This window comes from Neoarius graeffei, chromosome 10 (genome assembly GCF_027579695.1).
Source record: "Neoarius graeffei isolate fNeoGra1 chromosome 10, fNeoGra1.pri, whole genome shotgun sequence".
In the NCBI taxonomy this organism is placed as follows: domain Eukaryota; kingdom Metazoa; phylum Chordata; class Actinopteri; order Siluriformes; family Ariidae; genus Neoarius; species Neoarius graeffei.
The window spans coordinates 4,001,382-4,020,341 of NC_083578.1; the positions used below are offsets into that span (position 1 = coordinate 4,001,382).

Sequence of the window (18,960 nt, forward strand, 5' to 3'; positions counted from 1 at the left end):
TCAAGTCTTCAAAAACCTCAACTCAAGGAATTCCCCTGCATAAATATTGACATATCTTTGAACTTAAAGGTCATAGGCAATGGTCGAAGGTGAAACGTAGAATATCAACTTTATTGTCTAGAAGAACGACCCAAAAAGCGAAGTCAATCTTCCCGGTGTCTAATTTGCATCCTAAAATTGAATAAAACGGTTAAAATATACTGTTTTGCCCAATTTCCGAAGGTTTGTTTACATCTCACTTATGCGCACTTTCACCGCCAGGGGACCATCGTCGTGACGTCATTTAAGCCAAACAGACCAGGAGCAGCTCTGTGTTTACTTGCGAACCGAGCACACGTGTACGGACTTTGGTCGTGAGAGGTTGTGTAAAATGTCTGATAGCGATTTTGAAGTAGGAACTCTCCAAATTGAATATCGAGAGGTGAAACCGTATATGTATGAACCTATGGCTGTTGCGAAGCAATCGGTTAATGTGGCTCACTGGTTTGACCGTGCAGCCTCGGAATCGGACAGCGACTCGGCCAACTCTGATCACGGTGACCCCGGACCTCAACAAGACTTGCACCCAAATGATTTATCCTGGTAGTTATGATAAATTCTTACTTTTGTTGTAATACTAAATAAGAGCCCTTTTGAAGAAGAATTAAACCGCCCTCCCTAGTGGATATAGGGAACGATTACTGAACAGTGCGCCGGTAGGCCACATTAGCCTGCCATCCGCGGCATTATACTATTTACCGTATAGCCGACTCTACGCAAGGAAATCTCCCTTTGTCTCATTTCCACAGTGATTGTACAGGATCCCTCAGGATTCTTGACTTGTCAATTGCAAGCAAAAGTAAAAATGTTTACCTCCAATCTTCTCCTTTTTGCTTCAGCGTTGCTGTTCCATTTCTTCTTTGACTGCTTGATTTTGTTTCACGCACACAATCCACTCTCTCCGCCTCGTCTCCTCTTTTGGAAAAAGCCAACCTACTCACTCCACCTCTTCTCCTTTTTTGGAAAAAGCCAATCCTCTCGCTCCACCTCTTCTCCTATTCCGGAAAAGCCAATCCACTTTCTCCACCTCTTCCGGAAAAGCCAATCCACTCTCTCCGCCTGTTCTCCTCTCTCGGAAAAAGGTAAAAACTTCTTCCTGAACCGGTCCTGTTGTTACAGTTCACTGCACAACAATAAGGCAGGGTTTTCTTTGGAAATTCCTGAACGCACGTCTGCACTCAAGCCGACGGCAATGTAAGTAAACGGAAGTGGACTCAACTCAAGCGGTTTGTTTGTCTTGAATGACGTCACGCGCCGAGTGGTCACGAAAATCGCCGAACAGAAATTCGCTGCGATCCGTGCTAATTTATTTTAATTATTACTTATTAACAATACTTCTTAGGACCAGAAGAAAATTACAGAGGGTTTTTTAACATATAAAGTTTCAAATGTGCATAAATTGAAAACCGTTGCCTATGACCTTTAAGTTCTGAATACAGCCCTTTGATTGATGATGTAACTGTGATTATAATTGGATTATTTTCCTGTTGTCGTGTCTAGGCTGAGGGAACCAAACAATATAAAAGCTACAATGAACTTCTCTGTCCAGGTCAGAGACACTTCAGTCTTTCATGTTATTTATGTTTAGCCATTTGATTTCATATTGTCATTTGTGCTTTAATATTGTTCAGTGATCATTTGGACTGTCCATACAGTGCAGTACATTACATTACAGGCATTTATCAACACCATGCTCTCATCCAGAGTGGCGTACAACATACCCAGAATAGCCTGGGGAGCAGTTGGGGGTTAGGTGCCTTGCTCAAGGGCACTTCAGCCATTCCTGCTGCTCCAGAGACTCAAACCGGTGACCTTTTGGTCCCAAAGCTGCTTCTCTAACCATTAGGCCATGGCTTCCCCTATACAGTACAATTAATGATTTCATTGCTCAGAATACATGGATCATTTGGAAATGGGGACCACTGCTCAGGAGGAGGCATATGGTTGATTCTAAACAGTTACAAGACATTTACTTCTAATCAATTAAAGAATGCTCAACGGGATGCGATCCGTACATACAAGTTTAAGGGTCTTGTTCAAGGACTAAATACTGGGTTTGTGTAGTTTGTAACACTTGCTTTCCCCTTGGCTTTTGTTCTAGTAGATGATGTCATTGAGAGTACAGTCTCACTGACCCTGCCTGCAGTCTTCGTGAATGGTTCAGCCATGGCCTCAGTCTCTGTGTTGGGTGAGTTGAAGAACTGTTTCTATTTCAACAATTAAGACCATTTTTAGCAGCATTTGAATATAATATATAGCATCAAATTGGGTTTATAAATGAGGCAAATAATGTCTAAAGATTGCACTACAATAAATTTCAGTTTAACAGCTCAAAATACAAATGAGAAGAAAAACAAATTGTAGTCTGGTTTCTCCATCAACCACTTAGAGATTGAAGTTCTTGTATTTTTCATTAATAATTTTTCATCAAAACCCCTTCTTAGATCTTTTTCATGGTGAATGGGCTTTTGTACTTGAGTGAAAACCAGGGCTATGTCCCCTGTCTGAGGGGAATGGTATAACAAAGACTGATCCTAATTACCCCATGAAAGGTACAAAAAAATATATATGTGCCCTTCCTTGATTAGGTTTTCTTGAACCCACCAATGAAGCCATGCCTATAGGTCGTGTCTGCACCAAACCACTGGTGACCAAGCCACCCACACAGCTGGATTCTTATCTTGTGATATCAATATTTGCAAGATGAGGGGGGGTGTCCAATGCCATTTGGTCAGATGGTATGTGATAGACCAGACTATACCCTTACACAGAATAGACCTGTTTAATGAAACAAGTTTTGGGAATGTAGAAAATCACTTTGCTAGTGAGAAAGAGCCTGAATTAGTGTATGAGATGAAGTAAATAGTCAGCCTTACACCTACACATAAGAGCATCAGTACCAAAGTTCTTGATTGTGGAGGTGGTCTTTCTCCTACTCTGGTGTCCCCACAGGAGTCCCCACAGACAATACTTGTAGGGATACTCAGAAGTCCCCAGGTGGAGTTTTCCCTAGTGGACATGAAGTTTGCCTCCATGAAATGTCAAGCATCAGGAAGGAAAACTCCTGATTGTCCATATGCACCAAATGGAATAGGCCTTGCTACACCCCCAGCAGCCAGCAGAGGGCAGCAGTAGCACACAGTGAGAAAGGCCATTCTGGAGAACTCAATTGCCCAGAATCCTCCAGACTGATTAGCCTGGATTACCTGTGCCTGCCAGGCAGCTCAGCATGTAAGGCCAGCATTTGATACAACCCTTCGTCACACCTTTTGTAGATGGGTGACTGGTATGGTATGTCAGGGCTTTCCTTGAGCCAAGAGAAAAAGGGAAATAAGAATGAAAAATAATTAGAAAAGCAGAAAGAAAGTGGAGAAAACAAGGGACAAAAGAGTCAAGGCATGGCCAGGAAAAGACAAAGAACCTAAGGCAAAGATATGACAATTGAATGGAGGACTAGCAACTAATAAATATTTCTGAAACAAAAAAAATTATACATACCTACATACACACACATGCATATTATATCCCTCCATAGCTAAATTCCTCAGTGCCATGGTGGTAGTGCATATATATAGAGAACCTTGGTTTGAGCTGCACCTTGAGCTCTCCTTAAAAGTAAAAAAAAAATCCCACACTTGGTCAATCTCTTCCCTAAACCTTTACCATATCTATATATAAACCCTGCTTGCCCATTTGTTTATTCACAAATAGGGGTTTTCACTCTGCAATTGGGTCCACAAAATGGTTGGAAGGCTGTCTGTTCCTGGTGGTGGAGGAAGCTGCCAAGTTGAAAAAGGAGGCCTTCAGAGAAATGCTAACAATTATGAGTGAAAAATTGCTCATGGGGGAATTTGGAGAGTCTATGAAAGATGCTTTGGTGTCCCCAAAGATGTTTTACCATAACCAAAACTTATGTTTGTGATTTTCATGGACAAGACATGAAGACACAGACAAAGGTGGAAGGGTCTTTGGTATGGGAGCCTATAAATAACATCCCTGTTATTTGAAGCTGTTCATTTGGCAGCATCTGAACTGGACCTCTGACATGCGCTTGAGAATTTAGCTGCTGAATGTGAAGCGGCTGGGATGAAAATTAGCACCTCCGATTCTGAGGCTATGGGTCTGTCCCTTCAAAAGGTTCAAAAGGGTTCTAACATTAAACCTAAAAACTTCCCCAAAACAGAAATCTGTTGTATAGGTAATGGTTCTCCCAGAGAGACAAATCAAAGAACGCTTGACCTTTTTTCCATATGAGAGTACTAAACCATATTATTATCAAAATATTATATTAAACCAAATATTAACATAAAATATTCAAGCAGAAACACAGTGCTATCTTTGATAATACCCACTTTATACAATCCAAAGCATTATTTCACAACCAAATATCCAATTGCATTTGGAAAGAAGATGCATTGTAATTTCCACTGCACGTTGCCTTCAAATAATGCTTTCTCTGTAGGAGATCTGATGGGCCGAGCTCTAAAGAACCTGGCGAGTCTCCTGGCTATGCCGTATGGCTGTGGAGAGCAGAATATGCTGCTTTTTGCTCCCAACATCTTCATCCTGCAGTACTTGGAGAGCACCAACCAGCTCACGCCCGCAATCAGGGCCACAGCAGAGACCTACCTTGTGACTGGTGAGAATGTCTGCAAAGGTTCTCAGTCATCGTAAACTGTAGGTGCTAAAGAAGGCAACTGGACTTGCTTGAGGTCCTTGAGTTCAAGGACCTCAAGCATGTCTAGTTGCTGCCTTTAGCACCTACAACTGGTGAGAGTGTTTCAAGTGAGACTTTTTGACATCCCTTCCTCTACCATTTCTCCTTAAAGTGTTCCTTTTGTACTTGCCTCTTTTGTTAATCATCCTGCTTCTTTTTCTTTGGGATTATGGCAGCTGGCATCCACAGTGTTGCATTACTACCACCTTCAGGTTTTATTCCTTCAGTGTCCATCCATTTTAAAGCCATACAGTTTCCAGCCATCTTTTCCAGTCCAGTCATTCTTGAAAATCTAAACAAGAATTTATTCCATTGACCACTATCTCCACTTTCTAATACACATTTAAGGCTATCCTGTACTTGGCCCATTTCCCATAAGTGTCATCATTTCTTACCTTTCTTTTAGAAATGTTCTGCATGACAAAACGAGATGTTTCACTGTGTCAGCCTCATGGCACTGATCGCAAAGACCCACAGGGTGTTTTCTCATGACAGAAAGTCTGCTGGTAATGTTGCTGTGCCCAATTCTCAGCCTGCTTATTATTACTAGAGCCTTCCGCTTTATTCCCATATTTCTTAACGTACCTACTCTATTTTGGATTGAGTGTGTCTCCCTTTTATTGCATTGTCTCAGTTCTGTTGCCACTCCTGATCTGCCTTTCCCCTCTGACTTTGATAGTTTAATATTGATTTCAACATTTTCCTTTCTTTCTTGTTTCTTGAGACAGTTTATCTGCTCTTTCATTTCCCAGGATACTCGAGATCCACACAAATGTGATACGTCTTCCTTGTCTCATTATTCTTGAGTTAGCAAACAGGATTTCATATGTCAGATCCTGATGATTTCTGGCTGTACCTGACTTGATGCTTTCAAAGGCTGACACAGTCACTACATACTGTATTACAACAGTGCTGCAACAAGCTTGCTTAACCCATTCTAGTGCCATCAGCAAAGTGTACAATTCAACTGTATACACGTTTAAACACTCAGACGTTCTCTTGTAAAATCCCCACTTGGTAATTGGGTGCAGCAGCAAATGCGGGCCTAGTTGCATCTTCATTTTCTTGTGTCCTAACAGGTCCAACACAGTTGCTCTAAACTCGATCATATATTCCCATGTATTTTTGCTATTTGTTCTCCTCTCCAGCCAAAACTTTCTTTTTGTGTCCCCTCCCTCTCCCAACATGTCTCCAGCAACCTTTTTGTTGGATGACAATCTCTTTACCCCCTGATGTTGACCCAGTAATTGGCCCTCAGCTGTTTCCTTCTTAACCACAATGGCATTTCACCTGACTCAACTTGGAGTGCACACACTGGGGAGGTTCTACCTGCTCCTAAACATACTCATCCTAAAGCCTGAGCTTGGCTAACATCCAGGTCTGCTAACACAGACTTTTCTGTTAATCCTTTTTTTAATTGGAAAGAAATGCATAAAAGTTCAAGATTTTTTTCATTTTATAGTTTAATTTTGATGACTGTACTAATCTTGTGCTTATCCACTTCATTTCTTGAGAATTGATATATCTTCTGTCCTCAGGGGTCTGTCGGCAAACGGTTTTTTTTTTTGGCTGTGCGTCTTCCTACACATGATTCCTGTTTCCAGCCATCACTTGGTTGGGAATCTCTCTCTCCCTCCCTCCCTTCCTTCCTTCCTTCCTTCCTTCCTTCCTTCCATCCATCCATCCATCCATCCATCCATCCATCCATCCATCCATCCTTCCTTCCTTCCTTCCTTCCTTCCTTCCTTCCTTCCTTCCATCCATCCATCCATCCATCCATCCATCCATAGTCTCAATTTGTGAGCCAGAGCCAATCCTGTGACTTGGATAACGGGTGGGAACTGGAAATAACTAAATTTGAATAAAATTATACACACACATGGCATTAACATCACAACTCCTTGTTTGTCTCATCTCCTGCACAGGATATCAGAGAGAGCTGCTCTACAAACACACTGATGGATCATACAGTGCTTTTGGGATGAGCGATGCATCAGGCAACACATGGTGAGTCTCAGAAAAAGCAGGTAAAAAAAACAACTGAAACTAATCAAGCCATAAACTGGCACTCATGAACAGGGTAGGGTCATAGTGACAAGATTATCAACCTTGAAAAATGGTTGAATAATTGGTGGTCACGTAAGAAGTAACTTGCATGCCATTTTGTTGTATTAAACTAATCAATGACATTGAGGTGTGATGAAACAGAGTTACTCTTACCACCCTGAAGAGTTTTATTCCTCTTCAACCGCAACAATGTTAAAAATTACAATTTTCTTAATTATTAATGAATACAAATAATGCGTGTTTTTTTAATCCATTTGCAGTTACATTTAATGTTGTGGAAAGCCTACAAAACAAGTTCCTATTCTCACTGTTATAAAGCGTTGACATGAGCAGGCTCCTTCTATAAATGCTAAATATCTCACAGGGAAAAAAACGTGAAGCTATATTAAATTATTATACATTTTTAATGTGGTTTTTATTAAACTTAGGAGTTGTGTAGAATAGAAACAATGACGTTAGATACTAGAACGAGATTTATATAATCCTGTGATTTGCAGCTGCACTATTGTCAGAGCTGCTGTTATAGAAAATTAATCAACACCTTCTGACCAGTCAGAATTGAGTTCAGTAGTGCTGTGGTACAATCAATGTACACCATAAATAATGTAAATGTAATTTACAGTTACATTAATTGAGGTTGGCTAAAAATTGTTATACAAATAATAAAACATTAAAAAGATATATTTGTGTTTAATTAATTAATTGTGATGATGATCTATGACTACAAATATATGCAATTACCAATATAAAATGGCTAAATGATCTGTGGTTCAATTTACACACACTAATCTGCCATCAGGTGATTGTTAACATTTTAATTACATGTTCATTTATTTACATGTAATTAATCTGATGATTGTTTATAGAGGTATAAATAAAGGAAATGCATTTAAGTTGACACCTGAAACATAAACGAGTCCTGCAATATTTTCTATTTCCCAAATAAAGATTGTGGTTTTGATTTCAGACTACAGACACAACCATGTTTTGTGTTCTCAGGCTGACGGCGTTCGTGATGAAATCTTTTGGACATGCAAAGCAATACATCTATATAGATCAGGTGTATGTGGATGAGGCAAAGACCTGGCTCGGTGAACAGCAGAAGAAAAACGGATGCTTTGCCTCAGTGGGAAAACTCTTCCATCGTAACATGCAGGTCAGGAGAGCAGTCGGAGTCCAATACCACGTACTGTTAGAGAAAATCATAAACAGCAGGTGGTGTGATGAAATGGAGTTACTGGGACAACCTTAAAGTTGATTATTTTCCTCTAACCTATAACAGCACATCCTGGAGGGTTTTATTCATCTTATAACGCTGCAATGTGCCAACAATTATATTGAAACTTATCTGTTTGTAGTAATGCTTAATGTTTGTTAAATAATTTACTTTGAATTGCACAACTTGTCATGTTACCGAGAAACCACCAAAGCATAAACTCCTCTATTCTGATGATATCGAAAAACTTAAACTTGCGGCTTTACCTGACTGTTACAAAGTGCTGACACTGGAGACTCCTTCTGTAAATGTTACATAAACTTCTACAGACAACATCAACATAAGTGATTACACACATTTTTTTTAATCCATTCATGTAGATTGTCTGCTATACAAGTCCCTGTAAATGACTGTTATGATAGAAACATTAATGTTAGAATGCGTATATTAATATAAATCTGTCTTACTGTTGCAGTACAGTCAGAATCTACCAGTGCTGTGGTATAAACTATATTTAATTTTTGTTGTGAAGAACGTAATTCTCTCTCTCTCTCTCTCTCTCAGGGAGGAGTGAATGATGAGTTGACCCTCTCAGCGTACATTGTGGCTGCAATGCTGGAACTCAACTATACCTTCACTGTGAGTAAACTGTTTCACTGATGAAATTATCCATGCACGCAAATTCAGTGAATTTTGGATCATTACAGATGGTAGTATAAAGATATACACAACAATAATAAATGTACACTACAAAATCAGGATGTCAAAAATGATTTAAGTTGTTTGCTAAAAAGAAAAAAAAAAGAAAAAAGTTACCTTGAGTTGATTTCAGATGATTTTATGTTTGGTCTTTGATATTTTACAAAACACAAAAATGTTAGCCTGGCAAGCCAGACTAAATGTGAATATTTAGTCTGGTCTCGATCGTAGACATTTCTGAAGGGTGTGGGTAGGAACAACCCATTGTCTTTCAAACTGTCTCTGTGCGTATAGGCCAACACTCTGACCAATCAGCGCAACATTGACTGTGACGTAGTCAGAGCGACAGAAAGCAGTGGGGGAGACCTTGAAATAAATAATTTTTCAAAATGCGTATTAATTAATAAACAGGTTCTAGATATTAAGAAGTTTGGAGATAATGACCACAAGTTTGGAGTCTGTACCACATACTTAACTCTTTTTTTTTTTCAAGTGTTTTTCAAGGGTTTGCTTAAACTGTTTTTGAGTTTTTATTTTTATTTAGTGGTGTTTGGTGAAATAATTTCCCTTAAATTTAAAATAACGGGAAAATAAGAAACAATCAAAAAGTAATGTTTCAAAGCTGTTTATTAATTCTTCGTACTGCACAAACTAGCCCCATCCTTTTGGCTACGAGCGGAGCCAGCTGGTAGATCAGACTTTTGCCATAGCCGATCGGCAAAACAGCGAAAACGTCCTTCTTGAAAAGGAATGAGCGGAGAGCCTCTTCCTGCTCATGTTTCAACGAAAACTCCAAGTCTAATTCTTCTAAAACTGATTCCAAAGCGGAGTCAAACGAGCGCTGTTCTCTAGCCGTAGCCATCTTTCCTATTGTGCTTTCTCCAGCGTCGCGCAGCCTTGTCGTCACTCCTGCAAAAGCCCGCCCAAAGAATCCAAACAAAAACCTTGCGTTGTGATTGGTGGGCACGATTTGATGCCCGGGGTGTTTTGTTGATATGGTGCGAGGCTAGACCCACTTGTAGGCAAAAATATTTTTGGCCGCTAGGCGGGTGGGTCTAGTTTACTAGGCTACAAAAATGTAGCTTTATCACCTTGTTTGAGAATGTCTAATAGGAAACAGAACAAATAAATTGACAATATGCATATTTTTACTTGTATATGTGCATTTTCTGGTGCAAAGAGTTTTTTTTTTCCTCATTCATGATTCTTGATCATGACATACTAACCCCATTTCCAGAAGAGTTTGGATATTTTCCAAAATTCAATAAAAACAAAAATCTGGGATTTGTTTATCTGGGAAGTACTCCTAAGCCTATGTTGCTATATTTGTCACATTCACGTGACTGTTTCTCAGGCAGTGCCACCTTAGGGCTCGAAGGTCACGCCCATTCAACATTGGTTTCCAACCTCGCCCTTTACACACTGAGATGTCTCCGAATTCCCTGAATCTTTTCACAATATTATGTACTGTAGATTTTGAAAGGCCTAAAATCTTGCACTGAAATGTTCTTTTTGAATTGACTAACAATTCTGTCATGAATTTTCGCACAAAGCAGTGAGCCACGCCCCATCCTTGCTTGCAAAGACTGAGACTTTGGTGCTTCTCCTTTTAAACCCAATCACATGACCAGTTAACCTGCTTATTGTGGAATCTTCCAGAATGGAAAGTGAATATCCGATAAACTTTTTGGTCTTATTTTGCCTTTGTCCCAACTTTCTTTTTTGAGTGTGTTTCAGGCATCAAATTCTAACTTCATTTATATTTACAAAATACAATTAAGTCAGTCAGTAAAACTTGAAAATCTTTTCTTTGTACTTTTGTCAGTTGAATAAAGGTTCACGTGAATTAACAAATCGCAGATTTTTTTATTTTATTTTGGAAAATATTCTAGCTGTTTTTTTCTGGAAATGGAGTTAGTACATGTGTTAATATGTCTATGGCAGGACCCTGTGGTGGACAAGGGTCTGGGGTGCCTGAGGAATGCACACACTGAGGTGAACTCCACCTACGCCAAGGCTCTCCTGTTATACACCTTCACTCTTGCTGGAGATAACGGAATAAGGAGCACACTCATTGAAGACCTGAATGAAGAGGCCATAGTCTCAGGTTTGATGCTCCTACTTCTGTCTCTCTGTCAAACCATGAACCAGAAGAAACTGTCACTACATTCTCAAACAACTGCCACAGGGGTGCTGTACGTGTGGGCCGATATTTAATAATGGTGTAACAACACCATAACGTTATCTGTGTCTGTATCTGCTTACTGCTCTGAGTATCTGTATCTAAACTGTCATTTCTTCCCCTCCCAATTTGGAAATTTTCTCCTAATTTGGTCACCTGCCAGTTGTCTCTCATCAGCTATCATAAGACCTCTCCTAAGCAGGCTAACACCTCCTTCCTCTGACATTTGAAACCAGTCAACTGCATCTTTATGTATTCATTTTTTCCTGAACTGCTGCTCATGCTGCATCACAGGGCACTATAACACACACCGAAGAAAGTGCTGTCTACCCTCTTCTGGATACATGAGCTCATAGGCACCAATAACTAGCTACTGAAACACATTCAATCCTTTTTCACTGGAGAACCTAGAGTCCATGGCTTCATTATTTCTCTAAAATCTCCCTCAGGGGGCGGGAGACATTGGAGCTTAGTGAATGGTGGGTCAGTGACAATGTCTTTGGACGTGGAGATGACTTCATATGTGCTTCTGGCTCTGATGTCTGGACCCGAGATGCCTGGGTTTGATCTGGGTTACAGTGCCAGCATCGTCCAATGGCTTTCTCGGCAGCAGAACCCCTTTGGGGGCTTTGTGTCTACACAGGTACGAATCTTCAACACATCCATCTCATACTGTAACCCCTTACTATGATAAACTAAGCGTGCATGACAAGTTTTCAACCGGAAATCTTTATTTTTTTTAATGCATTATATTCTTTGTGATTTTGCTCTAGCAGCTAAACTACAAGTGTGTCCCAAATTCTAGACCGCAATTTTTATGCACTGCATCATTAAAGCTAGACCGCCTTTCAGATTTTTCAAGTTTTAGGTCATAAAAAGAATTTTCCAGACACCCAATTATTTTTGTTTAATGACTGAAAGCTACTGAATTCGAATCACAGACTTCCAATTTTATTAGATTTTTTTTTAAATCGAACAACTAATGAATTTAGAGCCACGTGGCCCTAAATTCTCTGCTATTTTTTCCTGCTTCACCATGACCCAATTCAAGATACTACGTCATGCATCACATGGTGGGCTTTCCCCGTTCGCGCAAGGCATTGTGGGATACAAATTTGAAACGGGAGAGAAAAATGGAGGACGTGAGTGTGCGAATGAAACGTGAAAGACTGACTACAGTAACGGAAAGAAAGCGAGAAGAAAAGACGTTATGTTATATACGAAGGAAAGGAAACGCAGGACCAAACTAATAAATATGGCGCTCAGCGAGCACCTCGGTGTGATCAGCTGTTCGTTTAGCGACAGAATGATGGAACTGTCAGCGCACGCTCAAAGGGAAACCTGTAGATGGCAGTAATGCAACACTGTGGATGCCAGCTGCTGTAAAACCCAAAAGAAGAAGAAGAAGGTAAACCTGTGCATGCGCACACGGACTTCCTCTGTCTGCTTGACTGCGCTAAGCGAGCGATTTCATGCACATTATTTGCTTTAATCCCCTCAAATTAAATAACTTCCCAGTCACAGAATGGCCTGATATTTTGTGAGATATTACAGAAATAAACAGATATCACAATCACCACATTTCAGACAGAACTAAACTTCACCGATTTTATGAAATCAAAAGGCCGTCTAGCTTTCAAACGTTTCCCTTTAAAAGATACTTGGACACAGGGGTCGGTTTATTTCGCTTAATTTCTAGCCCTCCTCCATATCTCACTCTGTCCAGTTACTTTTAATTCAATTTCTGTGTGCTGTAACCTGTATATTTATATTCTGTTTAAATATGGCACCATGGCAGTTTCCAAATTAAAAAATGAAAATGTACAATTATGCAGTTATAACAATTTTGATTCTAAACTTTTAATTATTGTAGAAAAATAAAGAAAAGTAGTATACTTTTCTATTACTATAGTTTATTTTGATCATATTTTTGTTCTCTTTATATTCTTTCCTATCATCCAGGATACTGTCGTGGCTCTCCAGGCTCTGGCGAAATACAGTACCGCCACCTACAGTCCAGAAGGAGACATTACTGTTACTATAACATCACCATCAGAGGTGATTACATTTACCGTCACTCGGAGTAACAGGCTGCTGTATCAGGAGAGTCAGCTGCAGGAGGTTCCTGGAGATTACAAAATCAAAGCAGAAGGGAAAGGCTGTGTGTACGTGCAGGTCTGTAGATCACCAAGTCACACCTCAGTTCCTCAGGTTTAAATATGATTGAAAAGAGGATGAGTTGGGCTAATATTGTGGGTTTTTTTCCCTTCTAGTTCAGTTTGAGCTACAACATCCCTCCTCCTCCCGACCGCTCATCATTCAGCATCTCGGCCTCAGCATCTGGAAACTGCAGGGTCCAAAATCTCTCTCTGAATGTGACCATTACTGTCATGTGAGCTCGACTGAAACTCTAAAATTAACAAAGTGACAGAACTCTGAGTGAGAATGGAGCATTATGTGTATTAATATATGCATGCATGCATACATACATACATGGATAGATACTGACATACATTCATCCACCCATCCATTATTTATACCGCTTATCCATCAGGGTCATGGGGGAAGCGTTTGTTTGTTTGGTGTGAAAATAATATCTATAACAATTATTAAATTGATGTCTCAATATAGTTGAATGCAAAAGTTAGCATGCATATAGGAAAGAAAGAAGGCGACAAAATTAAGACTTGATTATCTTTCCTAGTACATGCATTGGCTGTTACTTAGCATCTCGGTGAACTTTTCTGTATGGAGATGTTTATTTAGCATTTATAGAAGGAGTCTCCAGTGTCGACGTTTTGTTGCAGTCAGAGGTAAAGTTGTAACTATCAGTTTCCTGACCTATAGATAGTTTTCACTGACGTCACGGCATTCCGGGGAACACCCCCCAGCCGCCATTTTGGTGGGCAAACAAAACAGACCATCGCCACTACTGGCTACGTTATCTCGGACGAATTTATGAAGTTATATAGTCAGTTTTCTAAAATAAAGATCAATGTCGGCAAAATCAAGCAAACAGAAGTATATAGATACATTCGACGACATCTCATGACAACGGTATGCAGCCAAACTGGCCTTGATTGGGGGAATTGACCCCTACGAAGTGGACAAAGATGCATTTTCAAGTGACTATGCAGGGCTTCCAAAGCCTGAAACTGCCAAGGCCTGCCCCAAAGCCTGAAACTGACTTCATCAAACTTTAAAGGTTGTCTGATATATACAACTTTATATATTCACAGCGCACCTTTTGGCGGATGCCGCCTGAATCGCGCAGATCCGATTTTTTTTTTTTTAGGGGGGGCGTTGGAGTGTCTGATTATAATTTCAAAGTAAATTCTGTATTAAAATTACTAAATAAGCAAATCCGTTACAGTCCATGAAACAGGAAGTATAAGGATGAGAAAAAAACAGTTTAAATTGGGAAGCTGCGCACATTTGCGCAGTCCTGCACACCGCTCAGGCTGCACAAATGTGCGCATCCTGTTTCGTGGACTGTAACGGATTTGCTTATTAATTTTAATACAGAATTTACTTTGAAATTATAATCAGACACTCCAACGCCCCCCCTAAAAAAAAAAATCGGATCTACGCGATTCAGGCGGCATCCGCCAAAAGGCGCGCTGTTTGCATCCCAAACACAAATCAAATCATACAGAATAGACCTAAAATGTTTTTCAAAAATGACCCTTGCGTGAGTGAAGTGACAAGTTTCAAATAGAAACGTGACAAACAAGCGATATTAAGTGTACATTACAATGTAAACGTACACTCAGTGGTTCCAGTTAGGCATCCTCCAGAGATTGTTCACATGATGTTTTGGTTTCCAAAAACAAACTTAAACACAATTGATTGTTTATTTAAACAACTTACCACTTATAAAATGATCGGAGCAGACTTTGCTGTGTTTGGAAGGCTGATAATCCTTGCGGTTGATTCTCGCAAGCCATAGATTTCTCCTTTGTATGCTGAGTTTGTTTGCTCACCTTCGTGTTCCCGTACAGTGGGAATTCCATAAAAGCTCCGCTTGACTTCATCATCTGACCTATTACGACAGCCGTGAATACAACAAGTGTGCACCATTGCTAGCTTTAAATAGTAGTAATGTAACTATAAATGCAAATAATATATAAATGAATGTAACTCGCGTGCTACAATGTGTGCTCAGTGACCTGTACGGTAAGCTTGGCCCCAAAGATGGCCGCCACCAGGGAATCCCTGACTCTGTGACGTCATGTGAAAACTATCTATTCAGGAAAAGCTGCATTTTTATTCATGCCTATTAACTTCAAGAGAGGAAATAAGAGTAGCTGGTGAGAAAACGACTCTTTATAGCTGTTGTCATGCAAGTAAGGACCAAAAATTAAACAAAAAAATTATGAATGATGGTGTATTCATGAAACTCTATAACCATTCGTTCAATGTAAATGTGTGTCAGTGTATAACCATAATGTTCATATATCAGATTTATGAGCATTTTATATATTTAATCAGATTTCTTGCACAGTTAAAACACAGGATCCTAAAACAGTGTTAAATCATGTATTATTAAATAATACGCATAACCTGAGTATAAAGTTAGATTTGTTGTTCACTGGGAGAATTTACTTTTAGGAAGTAGAGTTGTGTATATGAAATATTTTCATCACATCTAAGCAAATCAGAAAATGTGAGTGATTTAAAACAAAAATCTTTTAATTCCAGGTATAACGGTGAACAATCGGAGACCGACATGGTGATCATCCAAGTCAGGCTTCTTTCTGGATTCAGTCTGAACGAGACATCTGTGAAGCTTGTGAACGGCAATTCAAATGTAACGTAGACCTTTTTAACTAGGAGTATAAAGCATGATCTCTGGTCTAAATATTTATAATACACTGAATGAGTATCAGGGAGATGTTGTTCAGCCATGGTGACAGAACAGGAATCCAAGAGTTTTCATTCCTCAAATCTGACACTTTTATTGTTTGGTTCTAACAGTCGACTGATGGATCTGTGAAACGTGTGGATCAAGATGATGATGAAGTCAATATCTACCTGGATGGAGTAAGAGCACACACACAGCTTTACCTGAACACTGGGTTCCTCTCAGATTCATGACTGAATCATGTATTTACTAATTAACATTGAACTCAAATCGCAAAAATAACGTATTCGAACCAGCACATTTAATATACGCCTGTGATTTGTAGCTGCAAAACTATCAGAGCTGCTGTCATAGAAAATTAATCACAACTCTGTCGAATTATTTTGATTGCTCAGAAGGTGTTGATTAAACTTCTCTAACATAAACGGGTTAAAAATGAAGAATTATTGATGTGAAGTTTCTGTAAAGAGACATTTACGGTATATAGCATTTATGAAGGAGTTTCTAATATCTTTTCTTTGTGACAGTCAGAGGTAAAGCTGTAACTTTAACATTTTTTTTGGTCATTATCTTAAGTGAGATCAGAAGCTATACTAGACTGTAACATCACCATACAGAGTTTTATTCCTTCCTATTGTTGACCAGAGTCAACAACTTCACAGTACCACTCGGTGAAAATGTAAATTTAATTGCATTTAATCTAATCCTTAAAGGAACCTTACATTTAGTTGTGCATTTAAGTTACTTTTCCTGAACTTTTTAAATTCATTAAATATACTAGTAACTTTAAGAACCTTTATTGGCATTTTTAAAAGTAGTAGTGACTTTTTAAGTACGTTTAAATGTTAAATTTTAGTAACTTTAAATGGCATCTTAAACATTCTTTTTAACAGCATTTTGTTATCTTTAAGAAGTCATGGAAAGTCACTTAAAGTTACAGTATAAGAATTCTTAGTTATAAGTAAATACACTGAAATTTGGCATTTTATCGCTGCGATTTTCCTGACATTTTATGAAACTCATATTAATATTAATGACTTAAAACAAATCAATAAATTACAACAAATAAAACCCAGCCATTCCATTAGGACCAAGTGGCGCGCTGTGAAAGTGCGTCCATGGTAGCCGATTCGCTGCAGTGGCTGAGCTACACTATTGGAAGATTTAGCACATGCTGTGCTTAGGAGGAGCTCTTTCACCGCTGAGACACCAGGTTTCAGCCAAGTGTAAATCGGCTGTTCTGTCAAGCTGCTTGGTCATTTACGGCTAAACATTTACACACTTCAGTGTAGCTTTTCATAAACTTTTGGGATATTTTAAGACTCTCTTAACTCTGTTAATTGGTCTAGTGTACAATAAAATGTTTGTTTATAGGGTGATGTTTGTTAGTTTTTCTCTCATTTTCTCCATCTCTTTAATCCATCCACATTTGGTCATCAGCAGGATCAGGTTGCCTGATCATAGACTCGATTTCCATCAGTATTATTTGTATCAAGATTACAATAAGATATATTGAGGTTTTAAAAATAAACGATTCTACTGCTTTGCTATAAAATTTTAAAGAGATGCCCTGAATGGAGCAGCAGGGTTAATTTTGTTGAATATCTCCTGTCTGTTTCAGCTGAGTAAAGGGCAGGAGATGGTGTACACCCTGATGATTGTGCAGGTCTTTACAGTGGAGAACCTGAAACCAGCCATTGTGAAGATTTATGACTACTACGAGCCTAGTACGTATCATTCTGTTCATCTTTATCAACCATTAAAAGCTTTACATTTAGCAGATTTTTTTTTTTTTGTCCAAAAAGTTTGAGAGTCTATGAACTTAACCATGGTTTCTATTTTTAACTTTGTCTTTAGGTGACAATGCTGCAACCGAATACACCTCACCATGTACTTAATACAGAAAATGTGTGCTGTTGTCTGTGATCTCGTTTCCCTTTGACTTTTTTTCTCCATATTTTACTTTTATATCTACAATAAAACTTCACAAAATTTAGAAGATACTAAATGAAACCACTAATGAAAATACTAAATCTGTCTTATGATCAACTTCAATATGCAGTCTGTCTTTTGGTGTGACTAGCACACACAGTGCAGGAAATTTTAACTTGTATGTCAAAAATATTGCATGTACTAAATTCTTTGCAGGTGTGGGATGCTTTTTATATGTTAAGGGGGAAAAATCCTGTTTATATTCTATCTACTCAATTTTTTTTATGTATGTAACCTTGCTTCACAAGACAATTTGAGGTGCTGAGAAAAAAAAATGGTCTGATGAAATATAAATGATTAAATGTGTCTCTCCTGAGACATTTAAGGGTTCACCACAATGTTGAGAGATTTTGAATTGGAACGCTGACATGGAAATTCTGGTAACTGCATACTTTTTCTAAAAAACATTCAGTGGTGTATAGTATCGTAATTTGGTTCAGATAACTTTTTTTGAAGATGAATTAAACTGAATTAAATCAAAGTGCTAATTTAGTGGCTTTTCTTGATTTACCTGCATGTTGCAAATCCGTTTATTTTTCATTAAGTCCTGTAATTTTCAAAAGCACTTGAACATTGATAATAAAACTGTGCATTCATCTTTATTCTTTAGAGTCTCTGTGTTGCTTTACTCCACAGAATGGCAGTGTTGACTTGCTCACCTACACTTTCACCGCTCTCAAAACGTCTTCCACTTATTTTTCTTTCTTTGAAAACTGATCAGATAAGAAAAAAAAATTACATACACACACACATATATATATATATATATATATATATATATATATATATATATATATATATATAAAATATACTGTATATTATATACTGTAATTCCATATGACAATAACCGGAAAAATATGCAATCAGCATATAACTAAAATAAATTATAGATAAAAAAATGACCTGATGGTCATTATGCTGGTGTCTGCTGATTAATGTTGTGAACAAGTAAATTACTATATTACTGTTAAGACAAAAAAAAAAACGCCAAGAAACTGTAAAGTGTAAACCTCTCTGTCCTGAAGACCTCCCCGGCTATGGCTTTACCTCGATTCCTTCCATAAATTAAATTAATGGCTCCTTACAGAAAGCAGCACTGTATCAAAACACTAAGTCTGTTTGTCCCATACATCACCCTATGAATGAGCTGTTACTATAGACACAAAAATATTAAAACAAGCTCC

The 18,960-nt window shown here is 38.6% G+C and overlaps 1 protein-coding gene across 1 annotated transcript in view; it reads left to right on the forward strand.

Moving 5' to 3' along the window:
• The window catches only part of LOC132892396 (alpha-2-macroglobulin-like protein 1), a 40,660-nt gene extending 22,929 nt beyond the window's left edge, over nt 1-17,731 (forward strand). Inside the window, exons 14-27 of the mRNA XM_060930657.1 lie at nt 1,540-1,588; nt 2,141-2,227; nt 4,502-4,678; nt 6,682-6,763; nt 7,823-7,979; nt 8,604-8,678; nt 10,683-10,845; nt 11,370-11,563; nt 12,883-13,095; nt 13,194-13,312; nt 15,622-15,730; nt 15,898-15,963; nt 17,406-17,511; nt 17,642-17,731. Coding sequence (XP_060786640.1) covers nt 1,540-1,588; nt 2,141-2,227; nt 4,502-4,678; nt 6,682-6,763; nt 7,823-7,979; nt 8,604-8,678; nt 10,683-10,845; nt 11,370-11,563; nt 12,883-13,095; nt 13,194-13,312; nt 15,622-15,730; nt 15,898-15,963; nt 17,406-17,511; nt 17,642-17,682 — 1,638 coding nt within the window. The 3' untranslated portion in view covers nt 17,683-17,731. The remainder of the gene's footprint in view (nt 1-1,539; nt 1,589-2,140; nt 2,228-4,501; nt 4,679-6,681; nt 6,764-7,822; nt 7,980-8,603; nt 8,679-10,682; nt 10,846-11,369; nt 11,564-12,882; nt 13,096-13,193; nt 13,313-15,621; nt 15,731-15,897; nt 15,964-17,405; nt 17,512-17,641) is intronic.
• The last annotated feature ends 1,229 nt before the right edge of the window (nt 17,732-18,960 follow it).